Source organism: Dipodomys spectabilis, unplaced genomic scaffold (assembly GCF_019054845.1).
Source record: "Dipodomys spectabilis isolate Male_0828 unplaced genomic scaffold, ASM1905484v1 ptg000210l, whole genome shotgun sequence".
NCBI classification, from domain to species: Eukaryota; Metazoa; Chordata; class Mammalia; order Rodentia; family Heteromyidae; genus Dipodomys; species Dipodomys spectabilis.
Window position 1 is genome coordinate 8,441,953 of NW_024870887.1, and position 22,703 is coordinate 8,464,655.

The 22,703-nt window shown below is 40.8% G+C and overlaps 1 protein-coding gene across 11 annotated transcripts in view; it reads left to right on the forward strand.

The window, feature by feature from the left end:
• The window catches only part of Ltbp1 (latent transforming growth factor beta binding protein 1), a 400,428-nt gene that overhangs the window by 347,790 nt on the left and 29,935 nt on the right, over window positions 1-22,703 (forward strand). For 6 of the 11 annotated variants that reach the window (XM_042696612.1, XM_042696613.1, XM_042696616.1 and 3 more), the window contains 3 exons: window positions 6,075-6,200; window positions 9,380-9,523; window positions 21,998-22,174. In XM_042696612.1, coding sequence (XP_042552546.1) covers window positions 6,075-6,200; window positions 9,380-9,523; window positions 21,998-22,174 — 447 coding nt within the window. The remainder of the gene's footprint in view (window positions 1-6,074; window positions 6,201-9,379; window positions 9,524-21,997; window positions 22,175-22,703) is intronic. The other 5 variants (XM_042696614.1, XM_042696618.1, XM_042696619.1 and 2 more) reach the window with 1 other exon arrangement.

Genomic DNA, 22,703 nt, shown 5'->3' on the forward strand with positions numbered 1-22,703 from the left:
TGAATTGTGTGTGTGTGTGTGTGTGTGTGTGTGTGTGTGTGTGTGTGTGTGTGTGTGTGTATACCTGTACTGGGGCATGAACTCAGGGCTTAAGCACTATCTCTGAGCTTTTCTTGCTCAAGGTTAACACTTGCACCACAGCTCTACTTCCATCATTTTAGTAGTTAATTGGAGGATTGGAGGTAAGGGTCTCACAGTGTTTTCTTGTTTTCTTTTTTTTTTTTTTTTTTTTGTCCGTCATTGGGCTTGAACTTGGCCTGGGTGCTGTCCCTGAGCTCTTCAGCTCAAGGCAAGTGCTGTACCACTTGAGCTACAGTGTCACTTCCAGTTTTCTGGTGGTTAATTGGAGATAAGAGTTTCATGGACTTTCCTGCCTGGGCTGGCTTTGAACCGTGATCCTCAGATCTCAACCTCCTGAGTAGCTAGGATTACAGGCGTGAGCCACCAGTGCCCGGCTTCTCAATCTTTTCTTCCCAGGCTGGCTTCAAACCATAATTTTCAGATCTCAGCCTCCTAAGTAGCTAAGATTACAGACATGAGTCACTGGTACCCAGCAAAAGCACGTTTTTCCCTCATTATTTCAAGATACTTTATTTTCAGAACAGGTCCCAACACTAAGAGAAGCATTTATTTTTAAATTCAAAACAACTACCAACAACAACAAAAGAAAACAAGACATTTGACCAACAAAATGGACACAAAAATACCTTGATTTCAATGATTGTGATCAATTTCATTGTCAAGGTTTTTGGTCACAGCTTTAATCTCTTGATCACTACACAAAATTGGCCTGATTTGTCCCCTTCTGGAAATTCATGACTGTTGTTGGTACTTTTTCAAATTCCAATTAACTTACCTAAGTAAGAGGGAAACACCAAGAGTCTGGCTTTAACCTTGATTTGAGAATTGGGGTGTATGGTTTGAGTTCTGTTCTACTATGTAGAAACATGGATAACAACCATTAGGTTTTGGGAAAAACTTAGATCTTTGTGAAAGCATAGTAAGTTTTAAAAAAAAAGGCACATAAACAAGCAAAACTGACCTATGAAACAGACCAACAGGTAAGACCCTGAAAAGTATGGATTTGTTGGTTGTTAATGATGTTGTCTCTTACTAGGAATTACAGGCAGTTCCAACAATCCAGAAGTGAGGTCTGTTCCTCTTTCTGACATTTAGGCAATGTATGGTTGGGGAATCCACATCAGTGACCCACTATCTTTGCTCTACAATTCTTTCTTGATGTTTTCCCTCATGGAAACATCAACCCCTACACCTACCTCTACAGAGCAACCACACTCATAAAAAATGAACAAGTCTAATAAAAATATACCTAATTGTCAGGACCAATCATTTGAAAGATCGCTGGACACTCCAACAGATGATAAGTATTTTTCGTGATAACACTGTCATGTATGGCCCTTCACAAATCCCTTTAGTCTAATTAGTTTTAATTAAGTAATTTAAAGCTAATTTTAATTAGCTTTAGTTAATTTCAACGTTAAGGGGGAAAAAAACCACTTGATATTTGGATGATTTGGAATGCAGCTTCATCCTCCAAATTCATCTTTAGGAAAATAGCATGGTGTTCACTTGTCCAGAATAACAATTAGAAAATAATCTGTGAGAACTCATATAATCAAAGAACATTCTGATCTAGTTTCGAGTTTTTACAATGGTCGTTAGAGAAGGGAAACAAATGTCCTCTTTATTACACTATTACCTCATCTCATTGTTGAAAACATGACACTGTGGAGAGTTATATTATATCATTTTCATAAAATATTAGTTGTTGAAGAGCTGGTTTCCAGCAGACATTTCACATGATTTTCCCCTTATCTTACAATCCAAAGTATTGCTCATCTGAACTTTCTTGGTGAATCATTGTTGCAGTAAGTCTTGTTTGCACAGTGCCCAGGAACTCATAACCTGCTGGGGGGCTTATTCACCTTCAGATGAATTTATTCCATTCCTGTGCTGATGAACAGTATTACAACATTATCCTCTGCCAGAGATTTTACTTTGAATTTGAACTGAAGAGCCTACAGATTTCTGGTAGCTTTCTTCTCTCCCTCCTGACATTGTAGTAGAGAAATTTCTGGTAAGGATTTGTAGAGGATTTCCCATCCTGGGTAGTAACCTTCATAAGCACAGCAGGGGTACAAACTGCCCTGAGAGCAGAGGAGGGGCCCCAAAATGGGCCTGGAGTAGCAGAAGATAGTGCTTGCAAGGAGGAATATCTTGGGCTAGCTCCAGAAGGAATAAGATTCATTTCTGATCAAGGCCTAGGGTGGAGCAAGGAGGATGTACTAGGTGAGGAAGCAATTCCAGACTAGGGATTTTCAAGGAACATTGGGAAAATGAGAAGGAGGTTATCTGAGAACTGTGACCACACATATATAGCAAGCAGCCAAAGGACAAAGGAGGATCTATGCTCTATCAAGCAGTGTGGTGGTGGCCAAGAAGAGATTCTGAGCAAGGGAGTCTTTTGAAAAGAATATCTTGGCAACAGTGGGTGGAAAATGAATTAGAGGGAGAGGCAAGATGGAGATAGGGAGAGCAATTAGTGTGAGTAATATCAGAAGTAGAGTGGAAAGGGAAGTTGAAGAAAGGGAGGGGTAATGTCAGCATCGCTGGCGGGGTGGCTGGATTTGTTGACGGGTGTATAGGAGAAATGGAGTTAAGGCAAGGACAATACGATAATCTATTAATTTATGACGAACATCTCCATGGGTCCCAGCTGAGCGCTTCTAGAGGACACAGGTCAATCTTAAAGAGAGATTAGATAAACATTAGTACATAGTTGATAATTGAAATGTTTTTTAAGTTTGTATCCCCGAAAGCCTTTGTTTCAAAGACTAGCATGATCTCTTTGACAAATGCCCTTCTTCAGGAAGTTAGCAATCATCTGAGTTAAGTCATTGGCAACATAGCTCCCTGGTAGATAATAATCTGTAAATTATTGATCATCCCTGCCTTACATTCAGAAGCATCCAGATCAAATTTGTTGTCTTCATATTTGATGCTGCAAGGGAGATTCATTTGTGTAGAAACACTGGAAGTGAGGGAACTTGTCACTAAGTACAAGAAGTGGAGGTTAGGAGGCTGACAGTGAATTCAGGGGTAGACTTGATAACTGTTCAAGATTATACCAGAGAAGTGCAAATAGAAATGATTAAGAAATTGGTATAATTTGGGAAGGGGAAGGGAAAAACAAATTGTTTCAAAAGGGATAGATACAGGTGGATCCATTGCAATAATGAGATGTACAAGACATTATGTCGAAAAATGAACTTTACAACATTGGGGGGGATGGGAGGGCAGGGATGGGAGGGGGAAACAAAGGAGGAGGCAACAATGCTTGATAAGAAAGATACTCATTACCTTGCTCACATAATTGTAACCCCTCTGTACGGTATTTTCACAATAAAAAAAACTTACTAATAAAAAAAGAAAGAAAAGGAAATATACTCCGAGGATTGTGGCTGAGGAGAAAGCCTTTGGTTCATCCCCAGGCCTGTGGTCCTGGAGCAAGGCTGTGAAGGACGGTGGGAAGTACTGTGCATACAGCAGATCTTAAGATCTGCTTAGTATGGCAGATAACTCTCTTCAGGCTGCAAAAGGGCAGTTCCTCCAAGTTAAATCCTGTCTTGTGAAGTCTAACCTGTAATTTTCTTATTGTTTGTGCTATGATTTCATTATTTTAACATACTGTGTACTTCCTTCATTTGTGTCTCTGAAAATGTGTGTTTTGTGGACTGTTAAATTTAGAGGCAGAGAAAACAAGGCCAGGAACTGGAAGTGTTGGAGGAGGGAGAGAGGAAGAGAGAGTTCTATTACCTCCCTCCCTTCCTCCCTCCCTCCCTCCCTCCCTCCTTTCTCTCCTCTCTCCTCTCTCTCTCTCTTTCTCTCTCTCTCTCTTCTTTTTTTTTCTCTCTCTCTCCTCTCTCTACTGCAGTTTAAACTCAGAGCCTTGGACTTGCTAGGCAAGTGCACTACTACTTGAACCATGCCTACAGCCCTTTTGCTTTCATTATTTTTGAATAGTCTTGCTTTTACTAGGACCAATCTGAACTGTAACCCTTTTATTCATGCTTCCCATGTAGTTTTTTAATTGGTTGCCATGGTCTTGACTATTTAACCCAGGCTAGCCTCCATTCACAATTCTCCCTTTTTCAGGAAATCTCTCTCTCTCCCTCTCCCTCTCTCTCTCTCTCTCTCTCCCATTCAGATTAGCATTAATTAGCTGTACAAGATGCTTTTATTTTTTAACATGTCCATTTCTCATATAGTACATCTTTCTTGTGTGTGTATGTTGGTTCTAGGGCTTGAACTCAAAGCCTGGGTGCCACCCCTGAACTTTTGTGCTCAAGGCTAGAGCTCTACCACTTGAGCCACAGCCTTACTTCTGGTTTCTTGGCATTTAGAAATAAGAGTCTCAGGGACATTTCTTTCCCTGGGCTGGCTTCTAACTGGGATCTCCAGAACCCAGCCTCCTGAGTAATTAGGAATACAGGCATGAATTACTGGCACCTGGCTGTATAAAACATCTTGAGGATCAAGATCTATCATTCTCCCTCACCCTTCCCAAACTGGTCTCCAAATTTTTGTGTTCTATTTTTACACATGGACATAAAATGTTCTGACTATATGCCTCCTCTTTCTCCCTCTCTTCACCCTGTACTCCAAACAAGTTTCAACTTCCTAGTATTCTTTAATGTTAAATGAAGTACATGTTTATTGTTAAAAGGGGCTTCACTATGGTGGACATGCATATACCATATTTAGATCGATCATGCACACATACCTATGATCCTTACCTATGTGCCCACATATAGGTTTGGATTTCGGATCTAACATCCACAGAGGAGAGCAAACATGTAACCTTTGTCCTTTGGAGCTTGGCTTCCTTCACTTAATACTATTCCATTGTGTTCATTGTGTTATGTGCCACATTTTCTTGATCCATTCATCAGTTGTAGGGCATCTGGACTATTTCCATAACTTGTGAGTAGTGCTGCAGTGAACCTAAGGATGCAATTTCCTTGTGACATCCTGACTTGCATTCCTTCAGATAAGTATCCAAGAGTAATAATATTTCTGGGTCATATGGTATCTCTACTTTTAATGTGTGAGAAACCTGCCATACTGATTCCCACAGTGGTTGTACTAGTTTACCTTCCCACTAGAAGTATATGATGGTTCCTTTGTCTCCACATCCTTACCAACATTTGTTGATTTGTTCTTGATGACAACTGTTCTGACTGAAGGGAGGGGGTGTGTAGGTGTCATTTTGATTTGCATTTTCTTATGACTGGGGGATGTTGAGCATTTCTTTTAGTGGATGTGCAGGGTGAGGAGGTTAACTATTTATACTTCTTTTTTGGAGAAGTAAGACATCTCTTTTATGAGAACAATTTTATTAATGAGAGGAAAAATGAGTACAAGGTCATTATCATCAAGTTTACAGAGAACAGAGTGAACTCCAAGTCAGCTAATCATTTTGAGCAGCGTTGACATTTAGGGCCTTGAGTGCCTATAACTTGATGATACAAAAAAAAAATCTCTTTTTTCATGAGTAATTGGTACTGATTGCCTTCCCTTCCAAATTTACCAGATTTCCATTCATGGGAGGTCACAGTTTGTGTAGATAAGGCCAAGGTTATCTTCAGGGTTGCGTAAACCTTTCTTTCTTCCAACCCATAACTGCAGTCAAAACTGTTTCTAGCATTTACTGCAACCAAAAAGGTCAAAATATTTTCATGGATTACCTCTGTGAGAACATAACAGTCCTTGGACATGAAGAGTTGAAAACATATGAGCCATGCTAGCAGTCACTTCAGTGTGAAAACATTTCCGGAGGAAAAGCAAATGTTTTTCTCATGGAGTCCAGCATTGTCACTATTCTCATCGAACTATTTTATTAATACGTACTGTGTTTTCATAGTCCTTCCTGTTATCAACATCGTCATCTCATACTAATCAAGATGTGTTGACTGCCTCTGTTTGCCCATTAGTTCCTGGTGTGTGTCAGCCGGTGTTTGTTTCATGTCTGACGTTCCATGTCTTTTTTGCAGATATTGATGAATGTGTAAACAACACTATATGTGACAGTCACGGGTTTTGTGACAATACAGCTGGCTCCTTCCGCTGCCTCTGTTATCAGGGCTTTCAAGCCCCACAGGATGGGCAAGGGTGTGTGGGTGAGTTTCTAGATTTTTCTCTTCCTCAACGTGTTTCACAGGTTCCTTTCAAAAGAAACTACACCGGTCAATAGCAGAAGAATTTTAAAGCTGGAGACTTGGGGAGAATTTCATCATACTCTGATTGGGTTACATAGTTAAAGATGAGGCTAATTTCATATCCCACGGCTTCTGAAATGGATAGGGACATTAAGAACTCTAGAAGCACAACCTTACATTGGAAAGGCTTTGTAATCAGACATCTGTTTAAACGTTCAGCTGATATGCAGAGCTCTGTCGTCCTCTTATGCAGGAAATAGAGTCTGCAGTGAGGTGCAGCTTCTCTGTGTATGAAATGTGCCTCCTCACACTGTGCGCTGAATGAGACGTGTTGGAGAACACTTGCGTTTCTAGAAATGACACCAGTAACCTTGAAGATTTGCGGGTGCAGCTATATTTCTTCAGTGTGCTCTGGGATTGGTGGGGCTGGAAAGAATCTTGAATGTCATCCGATATCTTGGCATCAAGTCCAACACATGTTCATAAGGAAGCAAACTTGTGCTGCATTTTCTAATCAACAGTGATTACTTCAAATCACATGCCGCACACTTGCAATTAGAGCAGTATTCATGGGAAAGAGAAGAAAGGTCACTAAATTGAAAACTTTAGAGGTCACAAGGTTTTTTCTCTTAATACAAAATAAAGAACTATGTTTTCTATAAAGCAGATGGTTCTTGAGATGAAGTCAGTAACTTGTTGGTTTGAAAATTCACAATTAAAGCATTAGTTCATTTGCAAACAAAATCTAGTTAGAAGTTTGCTATCACTTGAATATCAACTGCTCTTTTGAGATTGATTATGAAATTTAATTCCTAATCCCAAATGTTATTCATTAAGACAGCCACATAGTTTAAAGCACAAGTATCAGCTAATCTAAAATGCATATGAACTAATTCAAGAATTATTCACAAGAAGAATGATTCACTATTCATAATAGTGTCATGATTGTCCCAATATATAGGACCAACTCCCACCAAAATTCAGCTGATAAAATTACCTGACATTGGACTGTGTTTCAACTAAATGGGTCCTGATATGACCCTTATTTATCTTCTTACTTTTACTTCTTTCCTTACCTATTAACTTCCTGTGACATCTGGCTGCTTAGGATTGCTTCTATCGGGACAAATTGCTTGGCTGGCATTTTCTCCTTCTGGGAATATCTTCCCTGTGTCAGACCCACCTCACTCACTCTTGAAGACTGAGTTTAGATGCTGTCTCTCAGACACTCCCTACTCTGTCCTATTGCTCTTCAGCTGGGCTGTGACCTTCCCCCTGCTTCCAGAACACCTTGAGCACATGCTCTTGTAGTACTTACAACCTTTGAGAGAATTGTTTAATAACATGCATGTATTGCCCACAGCCCTTCTCTTCAAAGTCATAACTTCCACATGATTTGAAAGTAGCCTTTTGTAGACACTGAGTAAATTCCATTTCACTGTTGGAACATGAGATGTACTACTTGAGTCCCTGCTTCATGCTCATTGCTACCTACCCATATCCACGTTAAGAGAAGCGACTCACGTTGGGATTTCATTCAGCACATGGAACACCATCCTTAGAGAAGGGATTGTGGGCTGTTGTTTTGTGGACTCAACCACTGCTATTTTACTTGGATTTTTATCATTCTTTCAAAAGAGATGAGCTGAGTAACTATCATATGTATTTCATACTCTGCATTGTGTGATGTTTCAGAGATAAGTCAGTCACTAGGCCAGTCTTTGGCCCTGCTGCTTCCTCTGCTTAGGCCTGCCCACCCAGCCCCTTACATCCTTCAGGGCAAGACTCTTAACTCACCATTGCATGGAAGGAAGCCCGTTCCCAGCTTCCACAGAGCTCTGTGCCCTTCATCCTAAGCGCTTGCTGAAGGCTATGTGTGAGATTTCCTTATTCTTACCCTGACTTGACTCTAAGCTCCATGAAGACAGAGGTTGGGCTTGCCTGTCCTCACATATAGTTTGTGCCACACAAGTAATCTAGAAATGCATGTAGTCTGGCGGGAGAAATTTTAATAGTCATGTAAATAATAGGAGTTGGAAACAAGGAAGTTGCATGTGACATTTACCTAAAAGTGACAAATAAGAACTGGAAAATTTCCAAAGTCAACGTTTCTGGTCTAAATTATAGCTGACCGTGTTGGTTAAATATCCTAATTCTACTTTATTGGATGTTACAACAAAACCATCTCCTTGGGTTTGTGTCTGTTTATATATAAAATGAAATGGAAAGCTGGGATCATTATTCCAAGTAAGTCAATAATCCATGAATATTTTGTCCAATAAAATGGGAATCAAGGGTGAATGAGATGCATAATTGGTCACATTTTAAACTTTGTATAAACCATCTCAGAATATCCTCGTGAAACCTGATGTTTATACATGTTTAATACCTAAGACTCACAGACATTTAAAAGTAAAGTCAGGTCCTTACTGGACAGGAAAGTTATTAATAAAAAAATTTAAAATAAAAGGTAAAAAGTACTGCTGAGTGAGGTCAACTGAACAATACACCTTTCTTCAGGGCTAGATACTGACCCCATGCTGAATAAATCATATTCATGAAACAGACTCTTTGACTGCATTTTAACAATATTTATTTAAACACGGAACAAAAATATTTAGCAACATAGAAATTACACTGTGGATACCAGCAGAGTTTGCAAAGAAGTAGTGAAATAATTGATTAATTTCTGAAGCAGTTTAGTTCCCATGAATAATTACTATGCCCAGATAAATATTTATAACACCCCCTACGAAATTCTATTGTCAATTTATGGACATTTGAGCTGCTAGAAAGCTGTTTTCTGACATGTGAGTAGCCTTTTAAAGAATTTTTTTAAATGAACTTAACGATTCTGTGATTACTGAAGTGCCCATGCTTGGAATTCCTCCTTGAATTAAGAACTGAGCGTAGAATGTTGGGTCATTTTATGATTCTGATATCTTGAAGTCAAGGAAAGCAAAACTTGGTTGGTCAAAGGCTCCTGCTATGCTTCTAGCAAAATTCCAGGGTGTTCTTAAAGCAAGAATTGGGATTTGGAACCCCTGCTTTCTGTGTTCTCTACCCTTTTGTATGGCCTACGCCTCTTCCCTCCAGGGGCAGGAGTTGATTGCTCACTGAGAAATACCTGCCTTTTCCAGATGTGAACGAGTGTGAGCTGCTCAGTGGTGTGTGTGGAGAAGCCTTCTGTGAGAACGTGGAAGGGTCCTTCCTATGTGTGTGTGCAGACGAAACCCAGGAGTACAGCCCCATGACCGGGCAGTGTCGCTCACGGGTGTCTGAGGGTAAGTACCAGGGGCACTGTGCATGGGATGGGTGGAGGGCTCTTCTTAGAATCTGGGCTGCCCAAGTGTGGCCTAGACACTCTGTAAGGGTGTGATAAGAGACGGCCAAATATCATGCCCTATTTCTGCCTCTGGAAATATCTAGGTACTTCCTCTCTGCCTGTTTTAGCCGTGGAATTAGGAAGCAGGTGATGACTGGTTGGGCTAAATAGTCTCTAGTATGCTTTTGTAGCATGAGCACAGGGAGCAAACGAGGAAGAACATTCACTGAGGATTGTCTAAAACTCAGTGCACAATCAGCCAGGGTTCAATATGGCCTCGTTAAATTGCATAAATCCCGCTTTCTTGGCCCTTGGAGATGTGTATCTTGACACTTCTCAAAATGAAAAGCAGCATACGGGCCTCTCAGGGTCTACAAAGACTTCCACTTGGAATTCTTCAGGAGTGTTTCCAGAATTTTGGCCTAGGGAGTTCCCTGTTTGCCTTCATTGAAAACTCGACTGAGGCTGTGCGTCATTGCATACAGTTAAATGGATTTCCAGGCAAATTAATCAACTTCCAGCTTGCAGATGCAGCTCACAAACCCTTTTAGGTTTGTGCCATGTAGCACAAACTTGGTTGTATTTTTTTTTCTAAGAAAAAGACCAAGTAAAATGAAAGCGCCAAATAAAATGAAGCATAAAACATTTTACTATCTTCCTAAATCTTGATGTTACCCGCACATGTGCTATGGCTTTTACTACTACTCCATAAAGGACACTCACTACATGTGAGATACATTTTTTGCAAGTCACAGGGAATAAAATATAAAAGCATTTTTGTCTATTGTTCCCTTCAGTTATGCAGTACAAAAAGGAATTAAGTGAACAGAGTTCAGAAATGTTCTGTCTGGTGAGGAAGAGGTGGGCTGTGGCTGAGGAAAGGTTGCTGTTCATTCAAGTGGTCAAGGCACTATGCTTGTGCTATAAAGAAAAGAATAACTGGGGCTGGGAAGGTGGCTCAGTGGTAGAGGGCTTGCCTTGCATGCCTGAGGCCCTGGGTTCGACTCTTCAGCACCACATAAGCAAAAAGAAAAAAGCCGGAAGTGGCACTGTGGCTCAAGTGGTAGAGCGCTAGCCTTGAGCTGAAGAGCTGAGGGACAGTGCCCAGGCCCAGAGTTCAGACCCCACGACTGGACCCCCCCCAAAAAAAGAAAAGAATAACTGCCATGTTTTTCTGTATCTTGCTATTGTACCACAATAACAAACTATATGAAAACTTGGTAGTCTTAAGCAACTGTCTAAGTAAGAGCCCATTTTTCTTCTTCATCCTTGGCTCCAAAGAGTAGTGGTTCATTTACCGTGTATTTTGAATAGCTATTATAGAGTCATTCAACAATGTGTGTAAAGATTGGGTAGTTGTGGAAAAAGCATATATGATATGCTGTTAAGTGAAAACAAGGTATTCCAGTGATCATTGTCTCTAGAAGCAGGGAGAATGGGAATACTGAAGGAGGTCATTGTAGGGCTTCATGGAAATTTGATATTTCTTTCTTTTTTTTTTAATTTAAATTTTTATTTTTATTTTTTTGTGAACATACTGTACAGAGGGGTTACAATTACATGGGCAAGATAATGAGTACATTTCTTACCAAGCATTGCAGCCTCCTCCTTTGTTTACCCTTCACATCCCTTCCCAGCCTCTCCCCGCCCCCCACCCAATCCCGCCCCCCCCCCACCAAAGTTGTAAAGTTCGTTTTTGACATGACGACTTGTACTTCTCATAGTTGCATTGGGTCCACCTGTATCCTTAAACGACTTGTTTTTCCCCATCTCCTCCACAAATTATACCGACATCAAATATAGTGAAAGCAGGGGTTGTACTGTGGGGGAGGGACATACAAAGCTACAAAGAAATAATCTTATAAATGAGTTAGAAACAAATGCATGAAAGAAAAAAACATTTAAATACTTATCTAAGGGTTCATTTTACTAACATCACATTATCTGATCTTTCCTGCTTGACTCATACATATACTAGATATTGCAAATAAGGGAAACCATGGGACCTTCCCCTATGACCCAGCAATCCCACTTTTGGGCATTTACCCAAATGTTTACAAACAAGACCACACTAAAGCTACTAGCACAACTATGTTTATTGCAGCATTATTTACCATAGCTAAGATATGGAACCAACCCAGATGCCCCTCAGTAGATGAATGGATCAAGAAAATGTGGTATATATACACAATGGAATTCTATGCCTCCATCAGAAAGAATGACATTTCCCCAGTTGTTAGGAAATGGAAAGGCTTGGAAAAAATTATATTAAGTGAAGATATTTCTTTCTTTCTTTTCCAAACTTTCTGTAATTCTTTAAATGGGAAGATAAGAGTTCTGGTCCACTTTCTAGCTGTGTAAGCTTGGGTCTTTCATTATCTCCACCTCTTGTGTTCTCACCTGGAACTAGGGAGAAAAATTCTAGTCACAGATTTATGAATTTGATATGAAGTCATTTGTTAATCAAGCACAATATGAATATTATAATAAGCTGCATCTGTTGGTCTGTTTCTGAGAAGAAGCCCACTCTTCAAGTTCTATATGGCTTGTTTTACATAAACCCTGCCTACAAATTATCATCTGAGCTGCCTAGTTTCAAGAGAATAGCAGCTTTAAATCCTCTACAAAGCAAATGAACGAAAAGTCACCGTAGATTTTTATTTTTTACAGTTTTTGTTTCATGTAGGCAGAAACAGGAGGATCATGCCCAGTTCCATAGCATTCTTTTTTCTTCATCTAGTCCTTCAAAAGCACTTGTTCTAGAAACAAATCTGTGTTCACACTCATATGGTTTACATACTGGGTCTTGGTTGGCATATTGCGGAACCTACAGGAACAGGGATGTGTGTCCTTCTGCAGGAACCAAACTGCCTGTGAGCCTACTCCCTGCTAGGGTGGCAGTGGGTATTTCTCAGAGGAGAGATGTGATGACTGAACCCCAACACGTTGGCTAAGTGAAAATCAGTCCAAGAATCTACTGTTTCACTAAGTTCAACACTTGGTACCAAATTCTCAGCAACTGTTTTAATGTACGACTGAAATGAATTGTATTACAAACATAATATACTCACTGGTCCTCTTTCCCAATGAGTAATTAAGAAAGAAAAGATGTGCAATGTCGGACATATTGTTTGACCAGGAGAATCTCTATCGCAACAACAGTCAGTAGCAAAATCACTGGATTTTGTATTATGCCCAGTTCAGAACTGGGCCTGAGGGATGGGATTTCAGAATGGCGGATATCAGAACCGTGCCCAGAAGGGCTACCCAGCAGCTACCAGAAGCTGGTCAGCAAGTAGCTGTCCCATGAGGTGAGTGACCTCCAGAGAGATCCAATAGGTGGCAATTCCCACTATCAGAAAGATATCACCCTTCCACAGGATGGAATCCCAGAGAGCCTCTTTAAGGTATTTTGAAACTTGAATTACCTAGGGTGTTTATTTCTTAACTCCTTCTTGGCTCCTACATAATTTCTTTTTAGGTCTCAACTAGTATTTTTCACTGCCTGTGACTGGGACTATTAATTTACTTTACTCAACATTGCCTAAAAGCATCTGAAACAGAAATAACAAAAAAAAAATCCATACCCATTCATCACATTTAAGAGGGAATGGATATGAAATATAGCCTGATGCTTTTATTTCCTTAGTGCCTGTGATAATTGCTCAATAAAAACTTTATGTCTTTGGGCACTCTGGAGGAAGTAGTAAATATTTATAAAGTCTTGGCAACTGCAGCCTTCAGACCTTACCCACAAAATGCTGTTCCCTTTCTTGATTGGTGGACAGAGCAGCTTCTGTGGTAGGACCGGAGTCTTAGTCTTAGAACTGAAGGTATAATGAAAAGAACACAAGGGAGATTATATCAATTATAAATTGTGATGGTCACCACTTCATAAATTGTGATTGTTACTGTTGTAGGAAAGCAAATTAGACACAATCAGAAATGACAACGCATGTAGGTTTGGGATGATGTATTTGTATTATAAAGAAGTTTTTTATTTTACCTGACAATTTATAATAGACCCCCTTCATCAGATTTCTCTAGTTTATTTCAGAATTGATCTTTGCATCAGGAGCCAGATCTTGAATGTGTACATTTAGAAACCACCTTAGCTAGTTTTATAGCCAAGCTCCATTTATAGGTAGAAACTGAGGCCCAGGCTGAAGTCTTGAACATTGTTCTCAGGGTCACACACCAAATGTGGGGCTGAATTGGCACAGAAAACTAATTTGTGGAGTTTTCATCTTAATTGTACTTATCAGAGCTCAAGACTCTAAGACACGAAATTCTTGTAAAACTTGACTTCTTTTTCACATTTCTCCCATCATTAAAGTGATTTACCTTTAAGCTGAGCACTATAATCCTGCCTGTTCAGAAGGCTGAGATCTGAAGTTCAAGATTGAGACCAGCCTAAGCAAAAAAGTCCCTGGAACTCATAGGACTCTTACCTCCAGTTAACCAGCAAAAAGTCAGTAGTGAAGCTATGGCTCAAGTAGTTCAACACCAGCCTTCAGCGAAAAAGCTAAAGCAAAAGCTAAGGGAAAGGGATAGCATCCAGTCTCTGAGTTCAAGTACACACACACACACACACACACACACACACACACACACACACACACACACACACACACACACACACACACACCTGCCTTCACTATAGAAAATGTTAAATACAAATCTAAATCAGAATGGCAGTCCCCTGCGGTGTCATCATGCAGGGGCAGCCTCTGTCACTATGTTGGCCTCTCAAGACTTTGAAGGGACACCAGGCAACCTGTAACATCTTAAGACTGCTTTCCCTTACATCGTGCAGTTAAAACTAAAGCCATTGGCCATGTTTGTTGCCTGCTCTATCATCTTCTGTAACATTTCACAGAACTCTCTCCTTTTCTTTTCCCTGTGATTGATGTCTGGCCAGAATGCTTCCCTGTGTCTTCCTACCCTGGCCTGCTCTGTTCCTGTCTCCTTCTCTTGCCCACCACTTACATCATCCTGTCCCCAGGCGACCTGTGTTTAGGCGTCTGGTTGGCACTGTGTTCTGCTGGGGCATTTCATCTGCTCTCGGTTAATTATCTCAGCAGGGGAGCTGCCTGCTGCTGAGCTTCTACCCATCTGTCTGAAGGTCACACTTCTGTTTCCGCCACCTATCAGACCTTTCTGCAAGATGGTCTTGTAAATGTCCGCAGCTGACAATTATCCCAAACTGAATGATTCTCATTCCTCTGTTTGCATTGATTTTCACTTTTCTCTCTACCCAGTCATACAACATATCCAAGCCATCATCACCCCTGCCCATGCCACTTCCCAAATGTCCTTTGAACCTGTCCCTGCTCCATGGACCAGGCCATCCGTACGACTTTCCAAACCCCTCAAGTCTCCTGACTTCTCTCCCGGCTGCTCTCACCAGTTCTCGTCCCATACTTTGTCAGAGTTGTTTTCAAGACTGATCCGGTGTTCAGTCCTTCATCAGGCTGCATAAAGTTCAAATCCATTAGCAGCTATCAAAGCCTTTGTTCTCCAATGTAACCAACCTCCATCGCATCATCTTCCATGCTCGCCAGATCTATTGGCCAGCCCTGGCTCTTGAGAAATCCATGTTTTCTCAAGTCTGTGCCTTGGCCCTGTTAACTCTTCTGCCCGCCCTTCCCTCCCTTGCAGATGTGCTTCTGAAAATCTTACTCATGTTTTCTAAAACTTCTGCTCAACTGGTCCCAAGGTGGGACTGCTAGGTTCTGCCTTGGGGTTTTTATGATGCTTTGTTCATTGTGGCCCACCATCTGGGTGCCATGGTCCTGTCTGTACCTAGTCCCCTGGAACTTGTTTTGCTGCCTACCATAAAGGAGACCTTGCCTGCCATAAAGAAGACCCTTGATGGCCACTAACTGGAAATGTCTATTCTCCACATCGTATCCTTTTCCAGTTAGTCCTTTTCTTCCATCCTTTTCCCACTCAGTTCTGTTAGAAGGAAACTACTTTATCATTTTGTGAAAGATAGAGACATGCTTAAGTGAGAAGATGTCTAGTCTCAGACCTGTGTGGGGACTGGCTCTTTTGCTTATTTTGGCATAGTTTATAAAAGGAAAGAAAGGAAGAAATGTCTCCCTGTTCTTAGGGGACACCTGTCAATAGAATCAAACAGCACTCCTGTTCTCTTCCTGGAGAGGGACAAGCCAGAGCGGTGGATGAACATATATTCTTAAAGACAGGAAACCACATAGAACAACAGGCAGCTATTATATCTGGCAGAGCTGGGATATTTTAATGTGTTTAGTTAACCTGTAAAATAAATGGATATTGAAAGACTTTGTGAAAGATAATTTGATCACACACACACACACACACACACACATACCTTTGGTAGGAAAAAACAAGTTAAAGATGGTGAGACCACAGTGTTTATTATGCAAACATTGTAAAATGCCAGAAAACTCCTGGGGTCTGACTGTGTATTTGTAGTGGACCTGTCCCATAAATGTAGGTGAGAGGGAAGAAAATATGTTCATTTGTGTTATTTTTGAAAAATGAAATCAGCTTACATCCACATCCACAGAGGATAGAACAAATCACTAATTACCAAACCGTGCTTTTCATTTTTTTCCCTGCTACATATAGAAAGAGGCTCAAGTTTCAGATAAAGATTTGTCAATATTTTAATGAGCCAACCCATCAGTTAAAGTGACCGGTTCCAATTTTCTCTATAATTCATTGTATATTCCTAATACGGTAAGATACACACACACTAATGCCTTGGGTGAGTGACAGAGTAGATCCTGGAGCTGCTGTAAATGAGACCTGAAAAGGAATGTCTCATGCTCCTCCTTTTAAACATTTCCAGACGTTAAAAACGTCCTTCACCTCACACTCAAGCATCCAGGCCCTACAGGGCCATATGGCCCTCTGGTTACAGACAAGGCTGGAATGCTGCGCTGTCTGTTCATTCTTTCTTGTTGCTTTCTGAGTCTGGTTCTTACTCCTCAGCATACCTTCCCATCCCCACCCCACCCCCGCTGTCTTTCTCGGAAGTACTTTGCTCTCAGGAGCCAACTGCATCTATTATGTTCATTTTGCCTTCTGCTAACTTTGTTTTCAGTGTCTAACAATATATAACCACCAATATGATCATATTTTACTGTGTCCCCCAGCCTCTGTCTAGCCCAGGCTCACCTTTCTTCTAAGGCCCGTGCCAGAAAAACTAAGTGTGTAGCACGAAGTCTGTAGCAAGAAGTCCAGATCCGTTAGCAGGGTGAGAGATCCCTTTATACTATATAAGCATGACCAACATTTTAGAATGTCCCTATTTTCTGCTAATGTCTTCATCAGGAAAGATTAAAAAATAAAGTTTTGTTCACTCTGGCGAGTATTTATCATGTGTGTGTGTGTGTGTGTGTGTGTGTGTGTGTGTGTGTGTGTATGTGTGTGTGTGTGTGTGTGTGTGTGTGCTAGTGCTGGGGCTTGAACTCAGGGAATGGACACTGTCCCTTAGCTTTTCACCAAAACTGATACTCTACTACTTGAGTTACACTTTCATTTCTATACTTGCAGCTCTTTCTTTCTTTCTTTCTTTCTTTTTGGTAGTTAATTGTAGGTAAGAGTCTCATGGACTCTCCTAGTCAGGCTGGCTTCAAACCTCAGCTCTGAACCTCCTGAGTAGCTAGGATTACAGCCAAAAGCCACTGGCACCCAGCTTAACATGTACTTTTGAAGTGCAAAGCCTTAAGTCAACCTGTCTTTATACAGAATGACATCACCCCCTACCCCAACATCGAGGGCAGAAGCCCCTGTGCTTACTACCCAAACCTATACATCACGTGGGGTTCCTCTGTCAACACACTCCTACCCTATCCTCAGGTCTCAGCGCCACACCGTGGAACTGCCCACCCAACAGATCTCCTAATTGAGACCCTGGCTCCTAGTTATAACTAAGTCCTCCAGAGACCCCTCACCCTTCACACATTCCACCACACAGACTTAAGTTTACTCCTCGGTATGCACTTCACAGCTCATTTTTTAGCCTTTTATCCCCCTCTTACTATGTTTCAGAAGTTCGGATGTCCTCTCTGCCAGGGAGCCTTCCTTGATTATCTTGTCCTCCACCTCCCCCTGCACTGTACGTTGGAGCATGCCCAGTTTGTTGCTGTGACTCTCCTGAGCTCCTCAGAGCAGGAAGTGTGTGGGCCATCCTCTTTCGAGGGGATGTTACTCCTCTGCCCTCTCACCTTCATTCTAGTCTTCCCAGCTAGTTACCATCCAAAGTTACCAACTTGCTGTGCTCTCCCTTTTTGTTCACAGCCCTTCATATCCAGCCCATTCCCAGCATGGGTACCCTAGAACTTACCCTCGCTTTCTTCTGCATTCCACTTTAAGAAACAAATAACACATTGTTCTTCACTGTACATGTCCATTAAAAGAGAAAACAAGTGGCGGGGGGAATTACATGTGAATTTTTAAGATCCACGTTACATCTTGAAGCATGACTCTAGGATCCCTTCCCTTGTGAAAGTGTGAGGTGATAGAAAGCATTTGTTCCTGTTGCACATTTTAAAACAGAGGAGAACCAAGCCTCCTGGGAGATGGTTGGAAGTAGAGCCTGTGACGGTGCTTACTGCAGAGCTTTAGAAACTGACTTCTTTTCAGAACGACAGGCAGCTGTGTTGTACTCCTACCTATTTGTTGGGTGATACGTTGGATATGGTATTGGTATTCAGTTCCCAGCATCAAAATGAGCCCCACAGAAAGGAATCCCTAGGGGAAAGAAAGAACAACCACGTATAAAGTCACTGAGGCTTGAACTTAGGGCCTGAGTGCTGTTCTTTAGCTTTTTCACGCAAGGCTAGTGCTCTACCACTTGAGCCATGGCTCCACTTCCAGCCTTTTGATAGTTAATTGGAGATAAGAGTCTTCAGGACTTTCCTGCCCAGACTGGCTTCAAACCCTGATCTTCAGATCTCAGCTTCCTGAGTAGCTAGGATTATAAGCTTGAGCCACAATTGCCTGGCTAAAACTCACCTACTTGTTATAGCCAACAGAATTAAAATGTACAAACTGATGCTTATACCCAGAAGTTAAGCCAACCTCTGAATATAAATTGAAGAACAAAATCTGAAAATTCCAGAGAAGAAAAAAAAAGATCTATTTCTTAGAGGTCTATGGCAGAAGATATGTGGTATAGCTAATCTTATTCATAAAATCTTCAACAGAAATAAAATTTCATTCTTTTCCATGTCTAACACTTCTCATAACAATAGATTTGCTCTTTAGAAATGATTTTTCCAATAGGAACCCTCTATTCTTGGCAGCAGTGTCCCAAACTAATAGATATTCTTCAAAGAAATTATATTTTGTGTATATACTGATCAGGTTTTCCCCAATGGAAAAATACTCAAAGAAGTTGATTATTTAAAAGCTTGGGAGATAATAGGGAAATAGTTTTTCCCAGAATGACCTTTATGGATTGTTTTATTTTTTTAAAAAAAAAAAGAATGTGTGTCTTTTTCCAAGCACGGATGAGAGCCTGCCTAGCCTCCACTTCAGCTGTGTAAACATGGAGCTTTAAAATAGATTGGAAAGAAAATAAGAGCAAAACTTTAAAACACATACATGCGCACACATACAGTGTAAAACCTGAATAGTATAAATACATCATCAATTATTTCCCTTATGAAAATAATGTATGTATCCCTCCCCCCTCCTAAAAAAAGGCAAAAACCAAAAAGGTAATTTCTTCTCAGTTTCTACCATGAGAATTTAATAACTATTGTAGAAAAACAAGACACTATTTACCATATATAAAATATCTAAGTATGTAGTTACATACACGTGTGTTATGCAATGGTTTTGGCATGCTTTCATTGAAAGAAAGCCTAAGATTTCTGATTCCCTATGAATACAGCCATCTTTACTGAGCCCATACTCCACAGAATTACATTTTGTAATACATACCAAACATAGTTGTATCTTCATGCACAAGGAAAAATAGGATCTTTTTTTTTTTTTTAACCACAGACTATAAAGTAAACATGATTTACAAAACGCTCTGTTGCTTTCTTGACTTATATTTCTAGCTGCCTTTCTAGGCCAACAAACTAAAATAATTGAGAAGAGACTGCCCATCATCTCAGCTATTTGGGATGCAGAGATTAGGAGGACTGCGATTCGGAGGCAAAAATGAGCAAGACTCCATCTAAATTAGTAACTCAGGTCTGGTGATGGGATCGCAGATGCCTAGAAGGCTAGGTAGGAAGGAGGATCACCATCTAAGGCTGACCCTGGGCAAAATCCAGGAGACCCTTTCTGAAAAAGAACTAGTAGCAAACAAGGGCTGGAGACATGGCTCAAGTGATATGAAGCCTTACCTAGCAAGTGTGAAGCCCGAGTTCAATTTCCAGTACCACCAAAACTTTAAAAAGTAATAATAATAGCAGTAATGAAAGCAATAATAATAACTTGTTTATCCTAGTATGTGGGCAATGTATATACCATGTTGGGGGAGGGAGATATAAAACTTTCTGCAGCTGTTGGGATGACTGAATAATAATGTAAATACGTACCTTACTTTTCCCAAGTAGCTCCATGTACAAGGGCTTGGTACTCCTTCTACCCAAGGGGCCTTCCACGAGAGAGGGCCTAGTGAAATTCTGTCCTATGCACACTGGAGGAGAGCTAGGCCAGATGAGTGTAGTGGCGTGTCAGAGGCACTTCACAAACCATGAGGAAATGATTTGAAACTGCTGTGTAGACGTCAGCATTTCCTAGTTTCCTGAGACACCTGTCCTGGGTTTGGACTTAGCACCCATTGATCACAACCAGCTTATGGAATGCAAGCCCAAAGCTGTCCAAAACAGTGTTGTCAGAGGATGAGGTAAAATAAAGTGTGGCGGGGGTCTTGATGCTCTCATTGATGCTGTGAATTCTGAGAGTCAGATGAGACTTCTGCTGCCAACATCGCTTGTTTTCAGTGCCATAAGAGGAAAGACAGAATCTTAGTAGCTTCTCTGATTAAATTTTATAAACTTTTAATTTAGAAAGGCCTGTAGTTTGTTTTTGGTACTAGGTCTTAAACTCAGAATTTTACACTTTCTCTTGGCATTTTCATTCAAGGCTAGTGCTCTACCACTTGAGCCACAGCTCCCCTTGTGGCTTCTTGGTTATTAATTAGAGATGAGTTTCATGGACTTTCCTGCCTGGGATGGTGGGGCACCACATCCTCTCAGCCTCCTGAGAAGCTAGAATCTCAGGCATGAGCCAGCAGTGCCTGGCTTGTCTGTATTACTTAATATATTGCTCAAGTTCCCACAGTGGATTGACAATACAGGAAACTATTACAAAAACAACTCACTATGTTAATCTACCAATGAGGGGAAAAAAAGCATGTCTTCCCTCATCCTCACTGGTAAGTGCTTTCCTAATTCCCTGTCATTCCTTCAGGCCAAAGAATCTGGAAACAATGAAGTGCCGATGAAATGTTTCATTAGAATTAGTCTACCTAGCTGTGATAGCAGTAGTCAGCATTTCATTAGCTTTATCATAAAATGAAAACTATTAATAAGTTATAACTGGTCATAGGCAGTCATTTGGGCCCTAGCATTTGGTAGAAAATGAATTGGACTACTTTCTTAGCCTCATCCCCAAATAGTGACCCAAAAGGCATGCTTCAAAATGTCAAGTTGGCTAGAACTCGGTCATTTGTGTTACCTGCTAGTGGGTAGATTTTTGTTTTTTACACTCCTATTCTAAAGCCCCCAGTCTGTGCTTTCTAAGAGGCTGAGTCTGTTAGCAGAAGTTTTTCCTAGGACCCATGCGAACAGTGATCAGAACCCCAACTGGAAATTTTATTCCAAAGTTCAATTAGCCGTGTTATTTTATTCCGAGTCAGCTCTTTGCAGTCATTTGACTATCTGGGTTTTCAACAATCATTTGCTGTTTTATGATCTCTGAGTTAACTGAAGAATTTTCCTACTTGTGGCCTTCTCAGAAAGGATTGAGAATGCAGTTAATTCCAGGAACCACCAAAGGGTTAAATATTGTGTGTAGCCCTAGATCTCTGCTCAAGTGTTGGGGAATATTTTCATTGATTTAAGTAGGTGTTACAGCTTTGTAAAGAATGGCACGAAAAGCAGATATGGAAACTATCCTCACAGCAAAATTTAGAAGGAATAAAGACATCAGTTAATGTAAAAGGGAATGGTTTTGACAGATTTACGCTCTTGGTGTGCATTAGAAACCCACCAATATTCGAAGTCCCATTGAAATGGAGGAGCTGGACCTTGACAATGGAAAAGCTTGGGGACACATTCACTGCTTTTTTCTCCATCGTGGTTATTTTTTTCTCTTTACTTTTCAAAACACATTTCCCATTGTACTGTAAACTGTGTTGTGTGTTGGATAAGGTAAATCCGAGATGTCTGGTCAACACTGGCTCTTCTCTGTTTAGATGTAGACGTAGATCAACCCAGAGAGGAAAAGAAAGAATGCTACTATAACCTCAACGATGCCAGTCTCTGTGATAATGTACTGGCCCCCAACGTCACCAAACAAGAATGCTGCTGTACATCAGGAGCTGGTTGGGGAGACAACTGTGAGATCTTCCCCTGTCCGGTCCTGGGGACTGGTAAGATCTGCTGAGTGTGATGGTCATGTTGGTACGGGGACATGGGGTGGCCGTGGGCCTGGAAATGACCTTGAGACTTTATGACTTTGAGACCTGGAGGTTGACATGGCCTAAGGTAGGGACTTGAGGTCAGGAGAAATTCCTCTGTGGTGAGCTGGCTTCACTCCCTCATCCCTCACGTCTCAGCATGAATTCTTAAACTCTGCCCATCCCAGGAGGTCCTGTTCCTGCATAGGATATTTTGGAGGGGAAAAAAGATAATTCATTTCTATTCTCATTTTTATATGAAGATCAACCTTTACTGTGTATGACAGAACTTTACCCTGAAATATAGTTAAGCTAAGATTTTTCCTTTATAGACTCTTAACTAAACCTTTAAAAAAATATTATATACCATGGTAGTACAGAAATAAAAATCATCAAGTAAAATGTGGAGGAAGCAGGAACTTTGTGTGTGTGTGTGTATGTGTGTGTGTGTGAATAAAATTATGAAGTCATTGGCTATATTTGCATCTAACTGTAGCTCTGA